General features: G+C 35.2%; 1 protein-coding gene across 1 annotated transcript in view; it reads right to left on the bottom strand.

The window, feature by feature from the left end:
• The window catches only part of LOC149572714 (uncharacterized), a 66,751-nt gene that overhangs the window by 29,203 nt on the left and 11,394 nt on the right, over window positions 1-26,154 (bottom strand). The window contains exons 2-3 of the mRNA XM_089813801.1: window positions 22,410-22,607; window positions 21,867-22,139 (exon numbers count right to left, since the gene is read on the bottom strand). Of these exons, the coding sequence (XP_089669927.1) occupies window positions 21,867-22,139; window positions 22,410-22,607 (471 nt within the window). The remainder of the gene's footprint in view (window positions 1-21,866; window positions 22,140-22,409; window positions 22,608-26,154) is intronic.

Raw genomic sequence — 26,154 nt, 5'->3', positions numbered from 1 at the left:
TGAAATCACAAAATGTCTTCTCTGAAACACCAAATAAGCCTTCAACTTCAGTACTTTGATGCAGGAATGAAACATAAATACAATTTATGCCAGCTTATAACCATTAGTTAATGTCAAAGCCCACTTGGACTTGTTTCTACTTTACAGTCTTAAAAAAAACATTGACTTACTTGGCTAATAATGTGGCATCTCTAAATAATTGCATTGCGGAAAACATCTCTTATTAAGAAAAATGTTCAGAGTCTGATAAATAAGTTCAAAGTGTTATCCATATTTGGGATTCACAAAATTGGACCTTGCTGGCATTTTATACCACCATTAGCCTATCAAAGATAGCCAATCTGAAACACTTTTATCATGGGCTAAAACTGTCATACAAAAAAGGCCGACACGTCATGTTATCTGACATTAGTTGTTAACACGATATGTTATAATTTTTGTTTACTGGTTGAGCCCATTAATCCACTTAAAGTTGCTGGCTAAAGTCCTTTGTACCCTCTTTATACCGGCCCCTTCTCCTAAGGTCACCCACTGCCCTACCATCCCCACTCAAACTTTTGACACTTATCCTCCCACAATATCCGAAGAGGAGATTTAAGTCGATATGTGTTTGCTTGCAGTTGCAATAAGATGTCATGTGGCATGACAGGCCAGGATCTCTTTCAACAATCTAGCACAATATTGCGGGAATCTATTCTGACATCTTGTCAACACTGCAGGTTTGCACTAGGCCATCTAATCTAAAAGCATCTATGATCAAGGTTCTGTTTTAAATCCACATTGAGGAGATTCCCAACTACATCATGTTCGTCGAATTGCGCATGAAGCTCCTATATCAACGGATGATAATCAAACTAGTGGGTCCGGTTTTGATTTCCAACAGCTACAAAGGGTTTAATCAAGCAGAGGGTTGATACTAAATGCAAAGCCACTTCCAGAGACTTCTCTATGGCTTTTGTTGACTTCAAGTAGTGTTGTAATTACTCCCAATCTCTACATACACAGTCCAAGTGCTGCCCATGCCCATTTATTGTATGCAAATGACTTTTGATCAATCATAGATCACTTCAGACGCCATGTCAGTTGTAGATCTGCTGTTGGGGCATGGCTTTCCTCTCCTCAACTGCAGAGAGCATTGCTTGCGGCCTCTTCCTGTCATTTCTAGAGATCAAGATACACGCCAAAAATCATATTTTGATCTAATTTGAATAATTATCCTTCTACAACCAAAACCTACTCCAATTAGGGTTCCTTGCAATGTCTTTAAGTCCTAACCTTCATATGGTTGTAGGAGATTGACAAAACTGGAATGTTCATAAGTTTGGATAGTTTTTTGATGTCTTGTGCAGTTATAGGCGGAAGGAGATTAATGTTCATATCTAGGTGCATCACCTTCCCCTTATTTTCTGCATTCCTTCTTCTCCTTTTCCCTAAAAAGTTGTTAGGATAGGTCAGCAATAGGTTTTTTGGTGTTAGATTAGTTTAGCACACCATGTTAAGTTGTTTGAACACAATGTGTGTCTAGTTTAACATGTTACTGTGGTATAGGTGTGAATTTTGTGACAACAATTTCTAGCATGCATAGTGGGGCAAACTTCCAAGAAGATGCAAGAAAACCTACTGATTAGATGGTGTCAAAAAAAGAGAATTTCAGTGCTTATGCTAAGAGATCCGTTGCATTTCTTAGCATTCCAGCCTACACGAGGCATATTTTCAAAGCAATTGCCAACACCACTTCCATTTTAGTTTCCAGGCCAGATTTTCTACAGTTAATGACCAAAATAAAAACAAGAGGATCTTTTAGAGGTAATTCTCAATATACATAGCTCTCATTATCAAATTCTAGAATGAAAAGCAGATTTTCATTGTCACTAGTAAGGGGTTTAGAAGCATTTGCTCCATCCCCTAGGTCTCTTTCTAGTCCTCTAATAGCTATATTATCACAACCTATGATTCCATCCATTCATATGAATAGATCACTATTCCATATGGCTGTCCCTCGAAATCAGTTTTCCCCTTCAATGGCAGCAGCCTTCTCACATTAGCTCAAAGGCATGCCATAACAATAGCTGCATTAAAAACTCTATCAGATTTCCTCGGTGAAACCTCTATTGTCCCTATAGAACACATCCAAGAAGTCTCAAATATCTGTAATATTCATGGTATTACAAAGGATGACATTGTCGTTAGACTTCTGGCCTCATCACTAAAAGAAAAAGACGTGCAGTAGCAGAGAGGATTATCCCACAAGTCTATCCATAAATGGGATGGGCTAGGTGAAGGGTTTCGCAAGCATTTTGAAACAAGAGTGGTCATTTGTCAATAGTAGAGGAGTTGACTACAATCGAAAGAGCACCCCATGAGTTCATGACAAATGTCAGCTATAGATTTCAGAAGATAGGGAAAGAATTCTTGCTTGAATGAAGCCACCTCCTGGACTTGTCATTTAACACATATCAAAGCTTTTAACTGTGACATAGCCCAAACAATACAAACAATGGATTGAGATACTCTACCAGCTGCATATGATATAGACATAAGGACTGAAATTTTTTAATACAAGCTGGGAAACTAGCTCTTAGGGCTCCAATGCTTCTGTTTCCAAGAGGCCTACTCAAAAACCCACTATAGCCCCTAATCCAGTTGTTAGCAGGCCAACCCCTCATAGCTACTCCATCACCTTCTACATCTTCTAATGGGTTAGATAAACTCAAAGCCATTATGCAGATCATGGACAAGAAATTTTAGGATCAAGGTTTAACAATACAAAACTTTAACAATAAGGTTGTAATGCGCAAAAGACAACAGATTCAAAGTCTCATGCCTAATCAAACACAAAACCAAGGCTATCAGCATAATAGACCACCTCCTCAAGGGCAAAATACATGGAACCATGCTAAGCTCTTGAAAAATGCCACCTTACAACTATAAACCCAACAAGAATACTTGGCCCATGTCAAAACAATCTTGCTCACAAGTAGGGTGGTTGTTCAGCTTGCAATCGACCTCATATTCAAACTATGTGTCAAGGTGGGGGTTATCTCAAGCTATGGTTGCTCAAGCTCAACCACCAACTTCAAGACAACAATATGAAACAAATCAATCTAAATTAAATATCAAGCTTAGATGTAAGGAGATTCTTCTTATGCCAATTGCAGGAGACAGATCTTTGTGGTATGAATCAGACAAGTAGTGATGCCATGGCACAAACACGAGAAGTAAAAAGAGGGCTGTGGAGAGTTTCTCACCTTCCATGACAGCTCGAGCTGCAATTTCAAAGGCAGCCTCACATACCACAATCCCAAAGACACCAGACAAAACAATTGTCCCAGATTTAAATTAGAATAAAAATCAAAGCAGCAAAAGGCCAAAGGAGCCTAAAGTGGATCCTACATCAAAACAAGGCCTAAAGATTCATTTCAACATTGTGGAGTAAATGAAGAAGACTAATCTCGATGTGTCTGTATGGAATGGCCTCTTAATCCCATCACAAAGGGATTTGTTGCAAGAAGAGCTAAACCATATAATTAGAAGGCGCTACAACAATAAGTGGATCATCAGCTTCAACCAGCTTGACACTGTAAGAATTTGGTATAGCTCTGATACCATGTAAGAATTTGCCTTAGGGCAAAATAATGCCAAGATCAAGAAGCTCAAGAACAAAGCACAATATGGACCAAATGATTTATGATCATAATAACAATATGAGAATGAAGTGATGTCTAAATCTTTGGATATAAGATCATTCAATAATTGATGTACAAGTACACTAGAAGTGTCTGTATATAAAGGCCTCTAGAATGACTAGGAGTTAGCAAAATGATAGGCCTCACAACTAAGCACATGTCCACCAAGAGTGGATTATCCTAAATTGAACACAGAAGTTAGTGCGATGATGAGAGGATAAGCTTACATACGTGTGTCACATAAAATTATGCTGTAGACACCATGTGTTTATTTAGAGTGCGAACAACTGTGTTGTCTACATGACAAATCAGTTGATTATGCAAACTCCAGTGTTGTAGACACCATGTGCTAAATTAGAGTTGCTAACTCTTGTGTTGTCAACAAGACAACTCATATGAGTACGCATACTCCTAGGTGTCTAACTAATAAATAATAAAATAATGCATTAACCTAAGTAAACTTAAGTAAAGTGTAAATAATAATTAATTATTTACACTAACAGACACAACCCATGAGGGAAAACAACTCAAGCACAATCATTAAGCCACCTCCCTTTTATCTCTCTATGATCATAGGAGATAGATTAGTTCACAATTGCATAATAGATTTAGAAGCTAGTAGCTCAATCGTGCCCAAAAAGATTCCTCGCCTTATTGAACATGAATCTATGAGTAAGGGGATTGTCCAATTTGATGGCACTCTATAAAGACAGTAGAGGTATTGAAAATTTTAAAATTGTCCTTGCATGCATGACCCAGTTGTGCATTGTCTTGCAAGATGTATCAGTCAGAGACCTCCCCGCACACTTTGCCATGTGTATATCAAGAGAATTCACTTCTAAAATACTCAAGTAAATATCCTATGATTGGTCACACATGTTGTTTAGAACTAGGCATGGTACAAAGGTTTGTTGAAAAAATAGCCTCATAGTGAATTGAAGCAAATTCAATAAGTCATATATATATATATATATATATATATATATATATATATATATATATATATATATATATATATATATATATATATATATATATATATATATATATATATATATATATATATATGTTAATAGAAATCAAAGTCTGATATAATATGCACATATATATCTATATATATCTACATATACATTTACATATATACATATATATATACATACATACATACATATATACATACATACATACATACATATAAAATTATCATCAAGATATATTAATATATCATTTAAATTATGGTCAAGTCAGTTTGTTAAAGAATCGATCAAGTTAAGTATCAACTATCATGTAATCGGCAATGCCAACATAGGGTCATGCCCCCATGGGCATGTTTAGCACTCCATTTAATACCTCTCGATGACTGATGGAAAACATCAATACAAGGCAATGTAATACACAGCCATCGATACATTTCAGTTTGCCTTCCGCTCCCATTCGGTCAGTAAATTTTGTGCATATATATATATATATATATATATATATATATATATGATTCATATCATTCAATAGTTTATCAATGATATATATATTCCATTATCTGAAGTTGATCTGCTCTCAAGAGAAGTTTAATGTTCACCATTCGATCATATCATTGAATTGAAAGGAAAGTAATTATTAAAGTTTCAAGAAAGAAATCAGGACAGTATTTCAATCAATATTAGTTAGTTTCTATCTCCACCAAATCGATCTTATAAATTAACATGGTATCAGAGCTAAATTGGTAGAGAGATTGCTAAACTAATTTCTTAAAACAAACATCATGGCAAACAATGTTAGAGTTGAGGATAGGCTTGAAGAAGCAACAAATTTCTTCTCATGGAAAATTCGAATTACAACAATCCTTGAAGAATTGGAATTAGAATCATTAATTGAAACAAACATTTCAATACCTGAAGACGAGACGGAAAAGGCCACTTGGAAAAGGCGAAATAACAATGCAAGGAAAATCATTGTTGATTCAGTAAAAGATCATATTCTTCCTTCCATATCAAATCTCAAGAAAGCATTTGAAGTATTTAATACAATTAAGGATACATTGGATATCAACAACTCAAGTAGATTGCTTACATTAGAAAATCAACTTATGAATATAAATATGAATAAAGAAGAGTCAATCTCATGCTACTTTGGAAGAATATCCAAAATAAAGAATCAACTATCTTCTATTGGAAACAAAGTAGAAGATCAAGAATTATCCATAATAGCACTGAAAGGACTACCTATATCTTGGGAAGCATTCATCCAAGTCGTCAGCAGACTTTCAATACCAGCTTTTGATCAACTTAAAAATGATTACACCTCAGAAGAATCAAGACTAATTTCTAGAGGGATCATTTCAAATCAAGAGGAAGGAAATGAAGCTCTTTTCTCAGTCTCTAATAACAGAGGGAAGAAGAGAAAATTTAAACATAAAGGGAAGATAAATGATCAACTAAAAGGAAACAATAATCACAATATAAACACTTCTCCAAAGTTCAATGTTACAAGTGTGAGAAATTTGGACATAACTTCAAACTTTGTCCAGAAATGGAAAAAATTCTACCCTCCTTAGCCGAAACAAAAAAGGAAGAAAATATATTTTTCTACTCAGCTCTATCAAGTGAGATGAAATCCAACGAAAATGTGTAGACAATAGACAGTGGTGCATCTCGTCACATAACATGATTCAAACATAAGTTTAAAACTTTTGGAAGTTATCTCACTGAAGGAGTCACCATTGGAGATAACTCCATCTTTCCAGTAAAAAGAATTGGGACATGGTCTATACAATCAAGAACTGGGATTACTCTAAAATTGAAAGATGTTCTTTTTGTACCTAGCATAAAAAGGAGTCTAGTATCCATCTTTGGAATTGCAGATGAAGGGTATCAAGTCACCTTTAATGAAGACAAAGTTTTGCACTAGCCTAAAAACTCTAACCTCAAGAATGCTATCACCATAGGGTCTAGAGATGGAACCCTATATAAATTGTGTAACATCCAAAAGCGAGCTCTAAATCATGAAGCAACAAACCCTAATGAAATATGGCATAGAAGGCTTGGGCATATTGGATTCAGTACACTACCAAATATGGAAAAAATCACCATTGGAACACCTAACTTAAATTCAAACCATATAGGCATTTGTCAAGGATGTGCTCTAGAAAGACTGTAAAAAGATCTTTTCCTCCAAGTGAACACAAATCTAAATCAGTTCTAGAACTAGTCCACACTGATTTATGTGAACCTACGCCAACACTTTCTCTAGGAGGATAGTCATACTTCATAATCTTTATTGATGATTTTTCTAGGAAAACCTAGATTTACTTTCTAAAGGTCAAAGAATCAAATGAAGTTCTATTGAAATTTAAAGAGTTCAAAGCAATTGTGGAAAATCAAACGTCAAAAAGAATAACTCTAAGATCAAACAATGGGGGTGCATACACCTTTGAAAATTTCAAAGACTTCTACACCTCTGTTGTGATTAAGAGGGACTGTACCTTATAATCCTCAATAGAATCAGGTGGCAGAATGGAAAACCAGAACCATTGTTGAAGCAACAAAAGCCATGCTACATGATCAAAATTTACAATTCTCATTCTACAGATGCCCACACTCAATCCTAGAAAACAAAACCCCTGAAGAAGCCTTTACAGGAATTAAACCTGACCTAAGTCATCTCAGAATACTTGGTTGCCCCGTTTACATTCACATACCTAAAGAAAAGAGAACCAAGTTGGAACCATCCAAGAAGAAAGGTATATTTGTTGGGTACAATGAAAACACCAAAGGGTATAGGGTCTATATACCTGGGCAGAGATCAATTGAAATCAGCAGAGATGTCAAATTTGAAGAAAAAACTGCCTTAAAACTATCCACTAGTACAAAAAATGAGCTTATCACAGAATTAGATGAAAATCTGCACACTGAAAATCAGAGGGAGAACATATCAGAAGGGAATGAACTATTACCAGACACTGAAAATAGAGACATTTCTAATATCAAGAAAAGGCCATTATGGGCAAAGAAAATGATTGAAGAAAATAATGTTGAACCAAGTGAAATCTCTAGAGAGAGCAAGAAAACCAAAAATAAATCATGTTACACTACACTAGTAACTGAGCTTACAAAATCTGAGCCATCAACTATTGAAGAAGCCCCATCTTGTCAAGCATGGAAAGATGCTATGGTCGAAGAATATCAATCCATATTACAAAATGATGTTTGGGATATTGTACCTAGGCCAAAAGACAAATCAATTGTTTCATCAAAGTGGTTATACAAAATCAAGTATGCTTCAAATGGTAGTATTGAAAAACATAAAGTGAGATTTGTTGCTCGAGGTTTCTCTCAAAAGGCAGGTATTGATTATGAAGAAACATTTGCTCCAGTTGCTCAATATACTTTAGTGAGAACAATTATTACAATTGTAGCATCCAAAGGATGGAAGATACATCAAATGGATGTCAAGACCGCATTTATGAATGGTGTCATTAATGAAAAAGTATATATCAAACAACCTGAAGGTTTGTTATAAAAGATAAGAACCTATATGTATGTAAACTAAAGAATGCTCTTTATGGCCTCAAACAAGCACCATGAGCTTGGTATGAAAGGATAAATAGCTACCTCTCCAAACTAGTGTACTCCAAAAATGAAGTTGATCCTAACATATATTTCAAAATATGTAATGGTGACATGATACATCAAATGGATGTCAAGACCGCATTTATGAATGGTGTCATTAATTAAAAAGTATACATCAAACAACCTAAAGGTTTGTTATAAAAGATAAGAACCTATATGTATGTAAACTAAAGAATGCTCTTTATGGCCTCAAACAAGCACCATGAGCTTGGTATGAAAGGATAGATAGCTACCTCTCCAAACTAGTATACTCCAAAAACAAAGTTGATCCTAACATATATTTCAAAATATGCAATGGTGACATGTTAGTGCTTGTTTAATATGTTGATGACTTATTAATAACAAGTGAAGATCATTTAATTGAAAGATGCAAACAAGATCTTGTAGCTGAATTTGAAATGAAAGATCTAGGCAAAATAAAGATCATATTTTTCTAAATCAAGGGAAGTACACCCATGACATATTAACTAGATTTGGTATGATGGGTTGCAAACCTCTAGCAACTCCGATGGAAACAAATCTACACAAGCTAAAAGAAGACTTTGTGAATTCAGAATCTATTGATCCCACTCTCTATAGACAGATCACTAGATCACTTATGTATTTAGAAAACAATAGGCCTCATATCTGCTATGCCACCAATGTCTTAAAGTCATTTCATATGTGAATTAAAGAAGATTCATTTGATGGCTGCTAAACATATCTTGAGATATCTATGTGGTACTATTGGTCTTGATTTGATGCACAAAAATGTTGAGATTAAACTTGAAGGATATCTAATATACTAATTCCAATTGGGTTGGTTGTTCCATAAATTGCAAAAGTACTACAGGGTGTTGCTTCAGCCTTGGATCAGCAACGATATCTTGGTTCAATGGAAAACAACCAACAGTTGCCTTGAGTTCCACCAAAACTAAATATATGGCAGCCTCCATGGGAGCTCACGAAGCAATATGGTTGAGAAGGACATTATTTGGACTTATTGGAAAGCAACTAAATTCCACAATGACTCATTGTGATAACCAGAGCTGCATCAAACTTTCCACTAATCTTGTCTTCCACAATCGATCAAAGCACATCGAGACTCCATACCATTACATAAGAGACATGGTTGACAGAAATGTCATCAAACCAATTTATATCAGCACTAATGAGCATAATGCTGACATTTTCACCAAGCCTCTTGCAAGGTTGAAAATAGAGTACTTTAGAGGTAAATTTGGCATGACAAGTTTGTAAATACATTTGTAATTTAATATATTTATGAATAATTGAAAATTAGATTGTTTGCAAATTGTGTGTTAAGAAAGGTGACGATCTTTCGTATGTGTGAGGTCACTATTGTAAGATGACGACCTTATTAATAGTTGATCTATCTCCTAACACAAAAATGTGTTGGAGCAAGTGTTATCATGGTTCTTCGGGCCGGATTTTGCCAGACCCCTTGATAACCAACTCATCATGGTTCTTCAGGTTGAATTTTGTCGGACACCATGAAAATCATTTTGTTATGGTTCTTTGGGCCAAATCTTGTCGAACACCATAACTTAAATCTATGATAGACTACACTTAAGGTGGTGTTTAATCTTGTATTATAATTGCTTCAATTTCCTCTTTCCTAAAGAGGGAGTGTTGAGAAATTAGCCTCATAGTGAATTGAAGTAAATTCCAAAAGTAATATATGATAATATATATATATATATATATATATATAGAAATCAAAGTCTGATATAATATGCACATATATATATACATATACATATACATATACATTTATATCTACATATACATATACATATATAATTATCATCAACATATATTAATATATCATTTAAATTATGATCAAGTCAATTTGTTAAAGAATCGATCAAGTATCGACTATCATATAATCGGCAGTGCCAACGTAGGGTCATAACCCTACAAGGCCATGTTTCCCACTCTATTTAATACCTCTCGATGACTAATGGAAAACATCAATACAAGGCACTGTAATATATTTAATACCTCTCGATGACTAATGGAAAACATCAATACAAGGCACTGTAATACATAGGCATCAATGCATTTCAGTCTACCTTCCGCTCTCATTCGATCAGTAAGTTTTGTGCATATATATATGTGTGTGTGTGTGTGTGTGTGTGTGTGTGTGTGTATTCGATCATTTTAAGAGAAGTTTTTTGTTCACCATTCGATCTCATTGAATTGAAAGGAAAGTAATTCTTGGAGTTTTAAGAAAGAAATCAGGACAGTATTTCAATCAATATTAGTTAGTTTCTATCTCCACCAAATCGATCTTATAAATTAACAAGGTTTTCATAAAAGCATAACCCATGGCTAGTAAGCATATGGAACCTTACATACTTTGTCCTGAAAACATGAAATATACTTCTCATGATGAGGAGGAAGAGGGTATAATCCAAGAGCTTAATACCCTTCTTGAAGGTCTTCCAAATCTGATTTTGGATTAGTGGGCAACTGAAAATCATGAATGAAATATCCCAACTGGATATTGGCCCGATTTTATCTCAAAAAAAATTTAAAACATAAACATATGAATATGCATTATAAACCAACAATATAAACCAATAGATTCTCATTAAATACCTTAAAATATGTTATTGCATTATACATCAGCAATACAATAACTAGCATTCAAAAATCCAATCTTAAACATAATTTTATAGTCGGATTGGAAAACTAAGAAAAGAACCTGTAAGCACATGTGAGACACCTGGTGTGACATCTCCACGGACAATGGGTTTGCGTCCATTGTCTACCGACACGAGGGTTTACGTTCTCAAGTTGGATGAAAGTTGAAGCTTTCCAAATAACTCTCTCAAGAGAGAAACTGAAATCTGAATCATAAACCAAGCATCCAAAAATGAGCTTCTCCTCCTTTTAAAGACCCAACCTGTGACCCTTCAACTTTTGTATTCCTGTCCCTATCCCTCATGCCAACTCATCTCTTATTCACTCTTCTTTCATTAAAATTGACTTAATAATCCTGTATTAAGTCCTCAAAGGTCATATATTGGATTGGCCTATCAATTTTTAATGTCCTAGAAAAGGGGACATTGCAGTCCTCCCCTATCGAGATTGTTTGCCCTCAAACAACTACAAGCATGCAACCACAATACCTAGGTCCCATATCAACATCATGAAAAATGTTCTGACAATCCGCTGCACTACTGTGATATGAATGAAGGACTAAGAACTGCAAAGCCATTCACTGTCTTCCCACAATACATCCAACATGCTAATAATGCCAAGATCCCAAACCATGTTCATGACCATCAAAAATGATGAGATAGAAATGTATCAAGGGGCTATGTTGATGTAAGAAACAAGCTACTCAATAGCTGAAATCAACATCATGGGCATATCAAATACCATACTATCATCATCAATCTAGAGAACCCCTAAGTACATAGATGCTATGAGTAAGAATAAGTTGAAAAACCATCCCCTATGATCCAAACATAACTCTCATTAATCCTCCACCAAGATCTATTCAATGGTTAATGTATGAAATCCATCCAACTCATATATACATTGGAATCGGGAACCAAATATGGGTTGATCAAAGGATGAACAACCGTAGTCAATTCACCACACCAATCCTGTGACCAAGATACACCACTAGGAATTGTCTCTGGATCCAAAATTCTGAAGTCAAGATCATCCTCCTCATGACAATCAAAAAGAGTTCCCTCATTTATTTTGAAAAGGGGATTATCAGAAGTCCAATCAGCATCTACTTCAAACAAGGGATTGTCTACAAACTGAATGTGATCTGAAATTTTGGTATTTGGTGTTTTGGGACAACTATCCAAGTCATAAGTCTACTGAATGCTATCAAATTCATTAATGACTTTTTGGAAAAACTCCCGCCTTTCTTTACTCTCATGCTCCCTAGTATGATTTGTGATCCTAACCTGATTTTGTACTTCATGAAGAACAATCTATGTATCATCCAATGCCTCATGAGTATACTTAAGCTCCCTGTTGAGCTCCATAATCTCATTCTTTCCTCTACTCAACTGATCAACATATATTCAGGAATAAAAATGGTGACTGGTATGAAATAATTCATAAGCAAAGTGAGAAAGCAGATCCTATTCCCCAAAAGGTTTGTGAGAAACATGATCAGACGGGAGAGTCCTTTCTTTACCATTTCATTCAAGTGGAATAACTTAGTACAGCTACCACAATGATGGCAGGAAAATGGTTCTTGGGTAAATCAGATGTTTCAAAATGAAGAAAAGGGCAACTACTTTGAAAAGCTGGTTATTGGCATTGTTTGATGTTTTTTCCATGTAAATACTTTACATGGTAGTTTAGTTATTTTTCTTTCCAAGAAGAAAAGAGTGCAAGCTATGCCCCTCCTTGATATAGCAAAATTTTGATCTTTTGGTCTTTTCATGTTGCAATCTTGACTCCATGTCTAATGGACTGTAAAAGTAACTGGTATTATGCTTAGCAAGCAAGAATCCCTTTGAGTAACCAGAAATGTCGGCATTTTGTACCATCATTCGCCCATCAAAGATAATTGGTTTAATGCATCTTCATCATATTTTGGCTAAAACTCTGTCAAACAAGAAAGGCCGACATATGTTGCACCTAATGCTTCAACCATAAACCCTTTCACCTTTCATGCCTTAGCCTCTTTGCCATGTTATAAATTCATGGCTAACCTTGTCAATCCACTTAAAATTACCGGCTCAAGTCCCTTTGTACCACCTATTTACCAGCCCTTTCACCTAAGGTCACTTGCTACCACGAAATCCCATTTATGCTTTTGACATCTATCTTCTCACAACATTGCAAGGGGAGATGACGTCAGCATGTGTCAGCTTGCGGTGCTGTAATATATGTGTCAGCTTGCGGTGCTGTAATATATGTGTCAGCTTGCGGTGCTGTAATATGATGTCACATGGCATTGTAGACTAGGGTCTGCTTCAACAGTTTACTGCAGTATCGCAAGAATCTTTCTTGACATCTTGTCAAAATTGTGAAATTGCACTAGACCATCCGATCTTTAAAAAACCAAGTTTGATCCACGGTTCTATTTTAAACTAATGTAACACAGGCACTGGAGGATATCATGACAGAAAGGGTTTCAGCTTGACAACTGCTAGGAACGTCGACAAGGGGGTGGGGGGGCTCTTGTAATATACTATATATATAGTACTTGAAATGATATATTATAGTATCTCGACAAATAAATTATAATACCAAATATAAAAACATAACAAAATTGCAACATACCCAATACATAATACAGAATACTTGAAAATTGGACATTGAAGTTTTCACTTTGAACATTGAATATTGAACGACCAAATACTAAAAATTTAAAATTTTCAATTTTTTGTTCCTGGATTTGATTGTGTATGTTTTTTTAGCATCAACATTTTGGATCACACTATGTGATCCATCATCAAGATGAGATGAATGCAAGAATAGAATAGTAAAATATTGCATTCTCCCATCCTATGTGATCCATCATAGTAAAATATTTTACTATTCCATTCTTGCATTAACTCATGCTGATGATGGATCACAAAGTGTGTTCCGAAACACTGATGGCAAAAAACATACACAATCAAATCCAAAAACAAAAATTTAACATTCAAATGGATTGAAGAAATCTGATAAGATTAAATGATTCAAATTATCAGCAAATAGAAGAATTTGATTTAAAATTATAACAGTACAAGTAAAATACTAAATACCAAACAGCACAATTGCAAATGACAAATATGAAATACTATGTACTTGAATAATGAACAATGGCACATTGCACGTCAAATTACATATTAGAAATTAGAATACTATATTTATAAATTGGCGAAATGGCAAATGGAGTTCCTATTATATCAGAAATATTTGTATCATAAAGATGATTTCAACGAGTAGCATGATAATATAATGTCAAAACAAGTGCAAAGTTTCAAAATGTTGTGAATGGAGGCCTCTAATCATCCCTCTACGCCTCCCCACATCCATGAGTTCTAGCAACATCCTAGGGGTGAGATGGTGGCACAAAGGCAATGGTGAGGGGACTTGGGAATGCCAACTTCTCATCCTAGGGAATTCCCGAACCAAGTGTATGGGGGTTTAGGGGGCATGTGTCTTGTGTTATATTGTTTGAAATACTTTGAGGAGATTCCCTATTGCATCTTGTTCATTCAATCATGAGCAAAGCTCCAAAATAGATGGTTGATATTCAAACTGATGGTTTGGCTTTGATATCCAACGGTGACGAAGGGTTTAACCATGTAGAAGCTTGCTATTGAATGTGGAGCTACTTCCAACTACTTATCTATGGCTTTTGTTAACTCCACAATATAACTGAGAGCGGTGGGGGGTGGTGAATCAATTATCCAGCTATTACAACAATTATCAACCTTATTAATCCTTAACCATATGAGCAATATATTCAACAACCATAACAAGATACTCATACACAATAACACCAAATATGTTAACTAGGGAAGCCCTTGATCAGAAGGAAAACCCCAGTGGGGATGGTACCACAAAATGATGTACTAATATAAATATTCCTTGTTAGAGGATGGACCCTATTAGGAGTCAATAAAAACATTCAGTACATATCAATCCCTATTAAGAGACTTGGAATCCCTGTTAGGAGATTCCAATCCTGTTAGGAGTTGTAGAAGGTAAACGGACCCACTGTCCAAACAAGCAAGACCAATGAACCCACTATCCAAATGATCTTTATATTATGTCTTGCAGAGTAATAGAAATGAACTATATTGTTACTTCCTCTTTCTCTGTCCTGTCAACCGGACTACTCTTCTTTTGATCTCGATACTAGATCACCAACTTCGCATCCAATAATCCCTTGGATCGCTTACTCGCATTTACCAAATACTTTGCTCTTGTACGCACACTTCGCACTTCACATGCATCCAATTCATACTTCTCAATCAAAGCAAATACTTTCCTTTATACCATGTCCTCAAAACAATTCCTTGAGTCGGCTTTGAGGCTTTCCCAACTAATTATAATAGTACCACATCAAGATAATTAGTTATTTCGCAATTACACAACACTGTCAACTCACAGTCTTTACAAATTTTCACACATGCGACTCCAGACCTTACACACTCGTTGATGTCATCATCAAACTGTCCTCTATTAATGTCTATTCTCGCATATCCTAATTCTATCTCTGTTAGGAGATACAATCCATTCATCATAAACTACTTCTTAGATACTCTGTCTCTATAGTGTTCTCTGTAAATCAAGCATATCTTCTACATATCTTTGCCTTACTTGATGGGCACTTAACCCCACCATCAGGACACAATGTAGAAAACATCCTTTACTGTGCTTGACCTGAACATCAAACCTCTGTCCATATGACCTTGCTCAATGTAAGCTACTCCGCCAGTCTTCCCAAAAACCATACTATGTTGTCATCAATGACAAACACAATCATGAATGCAACATGTCAATCATGCCACTGATCTCCACATGCTCTGGCAATGCTTAGGATACTCCCCGAAGGAATATCATCAGCATTCATGCTAACAGACGTAACAACTACCAGTCTCAACAAATGAAAATCAAGTACTGCTCATGCCTATTTATTGTTTGGAGACAATTTTTGCTCCATCAAATATCATTTTAGACACCATATTAGTTGTTGAGTCAAGCCATTGCTTTCCTCTAACCAAATGCAAGAAGAGTTCATTACGGCCCCTTCCTGTCATTTCCAAAGATCAAGATACACGCCAAATATTAGTGTAGGCACCATAGTCTAGTTAGGGTTTTGTACTTTCCTGCTTAACCTGAGTTACATGGGTTATTAAAAAAGCAACCTTGTATCATATTTTCAAAACTTTTCTCTTTTACAGAATTTTGTGTTTTTGTAAATCTACGCATTGCCTTGCCTTGTGTTAATCAAATTTGTTTTACCTCTTTTTAAGTCCAAATCATCTTGCCTTCTTGTTTGGATGCATTTTCTCTATTTCCAGATTGCATGATTGTGTTAGTATAATTAATAGATTTTATTTGTTAATATTTAGGTTCCTTGTAATGTCTTATTAAACCCTAACCTTCATATAGTCTTAGAAAATTGATAAAACTAGAAAGTGCACAAATTTGAATAGTTTTTTGATGTCTTGTGCAATTGTAGGCAGAAGGAGATCAAATTTTGAATCTAGGTGCACCACCTCCCTTTTATTTTATACATTCCTTCTTCTCCTTTTCCCTATTAAATTCGTAGTAAGGTTTTAGGTGTTAGATTGATTGAACATGTCATGTTGAGTTGTTTTAAGATGATGTGTTGCTCTTGTTTAACAAGACATGTTGGGTTGGTTCAACAATGCACCCTAATTGGAAAGGAAGTCAACTTTCTCCAAAGATTCAAACTCACTTGCTCAAGGCCCCACACTTGGAGGATGTTTACATTTTTCACAAGGTTGCTTGCAAGTCAAACACCAAGCAAGCATGCAAACTTTTGCAACAACGGGTCCTCAAAAAATTTTAACTCAATATTAAATGTTTACAAGTTGTCAAACTTGTTCCAATCCAATTTGTATATGCAACTTTAGTGACAACCTTTTTTACACTTTTGAATGCTAGAAACTTCTCATGTCGTTTGGGGATGATGAATGTTCAAGGTCTAATAAAGAAGTCCAAATTGTGATCCATATTTGAGATTCACAAATTTGGGTCCTCTGAAAATTTAACCCAATATCGAATGTTTACAAGTTGTCAAACTTGTTCCAGTTCAATTTGTGTATGCAAGTTTTAATGAGGAGCTTTTTTATGTCTTTGAATGTTGGAAGCATTTCTTGCCAAGATGGCTAGCCATTTAGAGACAGTGGGCACCGTTTCCCAGCATTTTGGGCAATTTCTTACCATCCACAACAGGGGGACATTCTCTTTGCATCCCACTAACCCAAAAATGCCAAGGAGGCGAGGACCAGGGTTTGGTCACAAGGGACACATCCCCGTGTAACCTTGAATAATATTAAGATATTGTCTCCTTAGTTAAATACTTTCTATAATGGTCAACTACTTGTCTGTAGTCCATCTTTCAGTCTAGATAGGAATGTTTCCTATCCTATCTCTTTTGTCTTGAGTCCAGATAGGAATGTTTCCTATCCTGTCTTCGGTTTAGTTTCTAATTTCGTCTTCAATCTACGTTGTTTCTTTTAGAAACGTCCTTGTAATTCTTTATAAGGAACACATTTGTTCCTCTGTTAATCAATCGATCATCCAAAAATCCGTTAACATGGTATCAGAGCTAAATACTTAAAAAAATTCGAAAAAATTTATAATTTCCTCTTGAAATTATTTGTTTAAATTTTTCCAAAATTATTTCGGCTATTTTTTCCAAAAACCCGCCTAGGGTTTTCTATCTAGAGAAATTCCGAACTGAGGTCTGCAAATCGCATGAAAATTGTGGTCTTTTTTACCATTCTCAACTGGTATCTGAAAATCGCGATTTCTTTTGCCTAATATCCTTTGCAAATCGTGTTTTTTACTGGTATCTTTTAGCACAGATTGTCTGGTCCTTTAGACTCACGACTTTGTGTTTGGTGAAAATCATGGCTTCCATGGTCGGTCTGTATCTGCAAATCACTACCGTTTTTTTTTAAAAAACCACATAACTCGCATTTTTCTAAAGCCGCAAAACATTTGCAAAAAACGCATCTTTTGTATGCCGAAATCACTGTTTTGGTGCTGTGTTTTGTTGAATCCAGCATTCACGACCCTCTTTGACAGCATACCTTCCATTTTCGGGTGTTACTTTCTCAGAAATCCGTCGTTTTTCTGCAACCATTGACCTCCATAGTTGCCGCTTAAGGTTTTCTTCGAAACCCTAGTTTTTTTACCTCGGAAGAAAAAATTTTGATTATAGATTCTTGGTGGGTTTTTCAAGATCTCAAATGGGTCTTCATTAGATTTTTGTGGGTGCCTTGTTTTTCATGCCTCGATTTTTGAGCCTACGAATTTGAAATCTGACTTCAAATTCTTTCTGGGTTTTGTATCAGTTCTTATGGGTACCTGTTATTTTTTTTGGGTCAGCTAGGAATTTGCTTTGAAATGCATGCCTGTTGAATTTCAGTCTCGATGTTTTGTACCTGAATTCTTCGAAATGGCATCTTTGACTAATCTGATGTTGGAAGGCAACCTACGATTCAATGGCCGCAATTATAACCATCGGAAGCAGCGCATGTTAACCATCTTCAAGTATCATCATTTGGATGAGCTTGTTCTAGGCACAAAGACTCGTCCGACCTCCGACCAAGCAGAACAGGACAAGTTTGATGATCGCAATCGAGAGGCTATTATGCTTCTCAAGCTCTCTGTTATCGATGATCAACTACCGTAGATTCCTTCCGGCAAGTCAACTGCAGAAATCTGGAAATATCTGAAGGAGCCGCATGAAACATCTAACAAGAGTCGAGCATTCTTTCTGAAGAATCGGCTGTTCTCCATTATGATGCATGAATGTATGTCCTTGCAAGAGCATCTGACAAAGATTAAGGACATCAGCGATCAGCTCGACGCTATTGGTCGGAAAATGGAGGAAGAGGATATGGTAGTCATCACTCTGAAAAGTCTACCATCGTCCTGATGAGTACTTCATAGAAACACTCAACATTACGTCAACTAATGTTGATCTGAAGTTTCCAGAATTATGCACCAAACTTCTACAGCAGGATTGTTGGAAACAACAGTTTGGCAGCAGTGCTTCTACAGCCTCCTCAGAGTAGGCATTTGCTGCAAAATCCTTTCAACAGAACATCGGCAACCATCAATCTTCTTAGCCTTTCCAGTATCAACCTTCTACTCAATCCCTGGATGGCTCTATGAAACAAAATGTACAGTGTAATTACTATCACAAGTTTGGCCATATGAAGTTCGAGTGTCGGAAACGTTTGGCTGCCCAAGCAAGGCAAACTACTTCCTAGCCAACAACACAAGTTGTCGAGCTTCCTGATCAAGGCAAAGCTACATTTTTCGCTTTCTGAGTCTATTTCTATTTTTTTGAGGTTTGTTGATTTTCTCTTTAAAAATCATTTCATGTTGTCTATAATACACAAGGTTGCATGAGATTCTGGGTTTTACCATTTTTTCCACAAAAATGAAGTTTTGTAATTGCAATCTGTTTTGAGTCACAGCACTCTTCTAACAAAGCTTCTTGGTTTCAGCATTCTGTAGATCCAAGGAGGGTCTCAGTTATTTCAAAATGTTCTAACATCCGTACGTTGACCATTAAGGGAGGGTATTAAAATATTACCTTCTTAGATAAATACTTTCTATAATGATCAACTACTTGTCTATAGTCCGTCTTTCAGTCTAGATAGGAATGTTTTCTATCCTGTCTCTTTTGTCTTCAGTCCAAATAGGAATGTTTCCTATCCTATCTTCAATTTTGTTCCTAATTCCGTCTTCAGTCTACATTGTTTCTTTTAGAAACGTCCTTGTAATTCTTTATAAGGAAAACATTTGTTCCTCTGTTAATCAATCAATCGTCCAGAAATCCATTAATTTGCCAATTCTTGAATCTTGTAACAAATAATGCCAAGTAGATCAATGGTTAATTCATTATAACAACAATTCAATTTCAAGTAAGGTGCATCAAACTGGTTCAAGATAATAATTTTGAGTTTGAGATCCTATATTATTCTCCTTTGGAAGTTGAATCATAACCATAATGTCAGCAAACAATAATGAGTTCTTTAGTAGTACATTAAAAAATTTACTATACTAGAAAAAGTTTCTTCAATGGTCATCTTGTCATCTTTAGTCTGTATAGGAAAGTTTCCTATTGTCTTTTCTCAACATTTGTTTCTTTTAGAAACGTCTTTGTAAATATATATAGCAAATGTTCGTTACTTTGTTTCATGTAACAAGATCATCCCATTATTCTATCATTTTGGATTGTGTAAAATTGTATCAGAGCTAAGAAAAAAAAATTAAAATTAAGAATTTCATTATGAAATCTTACGTTTTTTTATTTTTCTGAAACAAATTTGTTTATCCATTGTCAAGGTTTATGTTCAAAAATCAGTTTGCATTATTTTTGTGGGTCTACTTGTTCTACCTCCGTTCAACCCATCTACAGTTGTCCGCAAATCGCACAGCTAATTGTACCTACAGTTTTGTTTTAAGCTTGCCTACAATTTTTTTGAGTTTTTTTGGCAGAGGGGTGGGTTTCATCCAGAACTTTGTTTCTCCGCGTCGTTTTGAAAAACTAATTGCATATTCTTCATGGGTTTTTCAAGATCTCAACTAGGTCGTCAATTTTTTTTGGGTACCTCAGTTTCCACGCTTCAAGCTTCAAATTCTGTGTTGTCGGTATATTATTTTGATTTCAGATTCTTTCTAGGTTTTTTGAGATCTCTTATGGGTCTTCGTTCTATTTTCTTGGGTCAGCCGAAACATTTTCTTGAAATCCATGCTCATTCGGTTTCGATCAATGTTTTCCACAAAAATCCTATCCAGTCATCTATAATCCGCAATGGTCGCATAAGATTTTGTTATCTGAGTTCGATTATTCCTCAAAAATCCTTTTTCGGGTTCTCTAATACAAACATCAATTTCTAGGTTTTTATGGTTTCTTGCAATTTGCTCCGAGTCATCGTACTCTTCTGCAAAAGTTTTTGGTCTCTAACATTTTGCAAATCCATGGAGTCTCAGCCACTAAAGAATGATCTGAAATCTGTATAATAACCATTTAAGGGAGGGTATTAGAATAATATCTTCCAAGACAGAATGTTTCTTTAATGGTCATCTAGTCGTCTTTAGTCCGTATAAGAAAGTTTCCTATTATGTCTTTTGTCAACAATTGTTTCTTTTAGGAGTGTCTGTGTAAAAAATATATAAGAAACGTTCATTCCTCTGTATAATATAACAAGATCATACCATTATTCTATCATTTTGAACTATGTAAAACATTTAAATAATTTCTCATCTAAATTATAAAACCAAATTGTTGTGGGAGGTGGAAAATAGGCATGGCATTATTTTGAAGACATATACCATTATTCTATCATTTTGGACTATGTAAAACATTTATATAATTTCTCATCTAACTTATAAAACCAAATTGTTATGGGAGGTGACAAATAGCCATGGCATTATTTTGAAGACATATAGTAAAGCATCCCTCTATGGTAGGAATGTTACAGCAAGGGGTAATTCAAGTGTTACTGTGAGTGGTAAACCCAACACCACCTTAAAATTTAAAATAGAAATCTTTTACAAGCCTGAAAATACCACTGGAACCCAACACTTTGCTTTGATGGGTAACAAAAAAATGTGTTTAATTTGTTTCTGTCAACAACAGATGCAAAATGTGAATATACTTAACTTTCTTCATTAACTGGAGAATATTGCCATACCAAAAAACTAATTTTACGTATGTTAAGCTTTAAAAATGAGAGCATGAAGAAGACAGAGATGGTGAACTTAACCCGTCTATGTTTTACATTTTGATGGAAAAAATTGCATGAGTGCAACAGAACTTAAGAAAGGAAATGACCAACAATGGAAGCCTATTTACCTTTATCCTGTAATCGGGATACTTTTCCAAGGCCTCAGTCAGGCAAGGGATTGCAAGCCGTGATATCCAACGTGCAGCAGCAACCATCCCACAGTGTGCATAGCCTAGCACTAAATTGCTTACACCGCCTTCACCAAGAACAGTGTGATGAAAAGGTACAACAGCTCCAGTAACTGCTGTTAATGTATCTTTAATGCTATGAGTCCCTCTAATCAATAGAAGAAAAGAATGTGATTTATCATCGACTAGAATGGTAAACGCAGGCTTCAAAAGCTGCATATCACACAGAAGAAACGAATAGAATTTGTAATGCCATTTATTTTCCAGACATGGATTTGAGAAGTATATGACATATGCTTAAAGAAAATGCATCTCAAAATCTATTGCATTGTTAAATTTGTATATTATAAATTTCTAATATTTTTTAAGGCAATAATTATTCATCTGTTCTGCTATACGAAAATCTAACAAAAATATATCTAAAATTGACTCCAACACAATAAGAAGTAACTTCCTAACAAATTTGCATTTCAAGCATCTTACCCCTGCCTTAGGCTCTTGAAGAAGTACATACTCTTTGGAATAACCAGTTGCCTCCAAAAATAGATGGAATGGCTTCTTAGAGAAATGAATGCACATAGTCAACAAGTTCAGGAGATCCTTCAATTCCGCGACAATACTGGGTCCTGTTAGCTGTTTACTGTCACTTCCCGCATAGACACTTGCAACATGTAGATGTCCCTGAAATCTTACAGTCACTTTATAAGATATATAATTTGAGAATTTTTACCAGCTAAGCTCTAATGAACTTGGTGAAGAAGTAACGACATTAACTTGGTCAATGGCCAATGAAGTGATATGTGCTAAATGCTTAATTTGTGTTGATGAAAAAGAGGGTGCTTTTAGCATTATTCGCATATCTACAACTGACAAATAAAATCATGAACATGGTACATACCAATTGCAGATGTTACAAATATCATTCCATGAAGAAGAAAATAAAAACAAAGAAGCAACAGCTCACAATCAAGTTCTAGATGAACTCTAATGCATCTAAATCCAGATGTCATATCTGCTCAAATAGCACTGCCAATATCTTTAAGCATGTCATGCTGAAAAAATGGATGAGGTGAGTGCAAAATCATAGAAAGTGGTAAGTACTTGCACACATAAAGCTCGGGTTTCTAGGGACAACAGACTTTTATTCTCATCAATACTTAAATTTAAGAAACAACACAACATTGTCAATGTTATTTCTGCCTTATAGTTGGTGATTCTTGCTTCTTGCCTGCCTACTTTCTTGTGCCTGCTAATAAATGTTTTGGAGTCCTACATCAATGGCAGAGCCGAATATTTTGCAAGATTATTAAAAAATAAAAGATACAAGTAAACAGAGTCATAAAGTTAGATTGAAAATTAGCAATTGAAAAATCCTGACGTTGTTTTCTAGAATTCAAGTTTATCTTCATGCAAAGTTTCAAAAATATATCATTAAAATGTCTCTTCTGAATATCAAACTCAAACTTTCACAGTTAGGCACATGCAGTTCTGAGTTCCATTTCCAGTTCAAGTATTTTCTCAGATTTATAATTTGCTCTGCTGTCCATAATTGATGAGCACACCAATAATAGTAACTAGCAATAGGCCGGTAACTGTTTGTCTTTTATCTCAGATAAATTTAGCACTTAAGCTATTACAGAAGCCTATACAAAGGAAATTCCGCAGAGCACTACATTATAGATTGCACCTTAACAGTAGCAATCAGACTCTAGAGTTTTCAGCCAGGATGATGTATTCCACACTCCAGCAAGAAGTGATCGCAGTTATTGCAGGCTAGCCAGTGTATCAGAATTATACCTTAAGATAATGATAATATGAACTACAATCACATACACTTAACTCCACTGCCACAAAATATTTATTCCTTAGTGTTAAGAAGTGCTAAGTATAAATCTTGTGGCAGTAGAGATATATCTGTTCAACCCTTGCAGATTATTCTCCCAACATTAAGCTCATAGAGAATTATGCCCCTTGCATTCTAAGGTCAATATTCGGTCTCTATGCATTCATCGCATTCAGTTTGCCACAGAGAGGGTAAACTTAAGGCCCATATTTACTCTCCGAGGAGCTGCGGTGAAGAATAGTTACCAAACAATAAGCTTGTGCCCAAATAAAAGATACAAATAACAGAATCATCTTGTTAGATTGAAATTTAGCAATTGACAAATCCTGACCTTGTTTTCTTGAATTCAAGTTTACCTTCCCGCAAAGTTTCAAAATTATATCATTAAAATGTCCCTTCTCAAAATCAAACTCAAACTTTCACAGTTAGGCACATATAGTTCTGAGTTCCATTTACAGTTCAAGTATTTGCTCAGATTTATAATTTAATCTGCAGTCCATAACTAATGAGCAGACCAATAATCTCAGATAGCAATTGGCTGGTAGCTACGAGTCTTTTATCTCTGATAGCATTAGCTCTTTAGAAATTACAGAAGCCTATAAAAAGGAAAATCTGCAGAGCAGTAAATAATAGATTGCCTAAACAGTAGCAATCAGACTGTGGAGTTTTTGGCAAGGATGATGCATTCCACATTCGAGCAAGAAATGATCACAGATATTGCAGGCTCGCCAGTATAGCAGAAATATACCTTCAGATAATGACAATATGAACTACAATCACATACATCATACTCCACCGCAGCAAGGAAAATATTTATTCCTTAGTGTTAAGAAGTGCTAAGTATAAATTTTGTGGCAGTACAGATATATCTGTTCAACCTTGCAGATTATTATCCCAACATTAAGTACATGGTGAATGATGCCACTTGCATCGTAAGCTCAATAATTGATCTCTGTGCATTCATCGCATTCAGTTTTCCACAGAGAGGGCAAACCTGACGCCTGTATTTACTCTCCAAGGAGCCACGGTGAAGAATAGTTCCCAAACAATAAGTTTGTGCCCAAAACCTGATTATTCGCGGAAAACTCATATCTAAGGGTATGCTACGTGCCAAGAGAGTCCTGTGCCTAAACAAATAGCTAACCATTCAATGAGACAGTTCTATGACCAAAAACACTAGGAATCGCACCAATATGACTCCACAAAGTTCGCCATAGTCAGAGACTCTGAACTCTTGAGCAAACTAAAAATAGCAAATTGTCTTTGCAAAAAGATAAACAAATACAAATGTCAAGTACAATATAAAAATAGTCTACAGTAGCTCTAGTAAAAACTATGGGAGCAGGAGGGGGTCTGACCCTAGCAGTCCACTGTGATTGTGGTTGTAGTTGTGACTCGATATCCATCCTGGATGCAGCTGGTGTTGGTGCTAGCAATGACTGTTGACGTTTAGTAGCTTCTGTCAGATAAATTTATATATAATTATATATGAGATATAATTTATATATACGTGTTCATCATTTATGAGATATAAGTTTAAATAAGAGAAATTAATATTTTATATATATATATATATATATATATATATATATATATATATATATGATTGAGTTTTATTATATTAATTATCTAATTAATGAATAAACATGTCCCATAAAGGGACATGTTTCTTCATCACTTATTCTCAATTTAAATAAGAGGTCAATGCCATTTGGAAAACACATATCAGACATTTTGGCAGTGCTATTACATCTGCAGTGATCCTTAGAAACTTAACATTGTATCAAAGCCTAATTGCAGATGTAAATCAAAAATAAAGGAAGATAGAAGCATCAAAGTGCCAAGTGTAGGAAATAGGATAGGGGATGGTTTTGATAGCCTTTACTCATGACAAATATATTCTTAAACAAATTATCAGGTACTGCCACAATTTTTCTGAGTATCATCGAAATATATTTGTCTGAAGCTTTATATTAGTTGCGAGATATTGAAGATTCAAATATATTGAATACCCTCAAGTGCTGAGACTTTATTTATGTGGGGGATCACATTATCGGAATAGAAGATGGACAGTTCATTGTGCAAGATAATATCTATCTGCAAATATATGGATCAAATGAACAACTACAATATCTGATTTTACTTTGATAGAAGTGGCATTTATGGAGATTGTCCTGATGAAATCAATGCTAGATATCCACTGATGTAATAAGGATCGATCTAAGAACATAAAGAGATTGTATCTACTATATTGATCCAAACGTGAGAATTTTATATCGATCTGAACATATGGATCAATCTTGGATTTGTAAGAATATCAGATCTGATCTGATATATTTGTGGTGTTATATGAAATTAAATTATAAATATAATCGATATTATAGC

The sequence above is a fragment of the Cupressus sempervirens genome, chromosome 2, assembly GCF_028749045.1.
Source record: "Cupressus sempervirens isolate cs-2001-9-10 chromosome 2, ASM2874904v1, whole genome shotgun sequence".
NCBI lineage: Eukaryota > Viridiplantae > Streptophyta > Pinopsida > Cupressales > Cupressaceae > Cupressus > Cupressus sempervirens.
The sequence above is the reverse complement of the archived record's forward strand: the minus strand, read 5'-3'. Positions and strand labels throughout refer to the sequence as shown.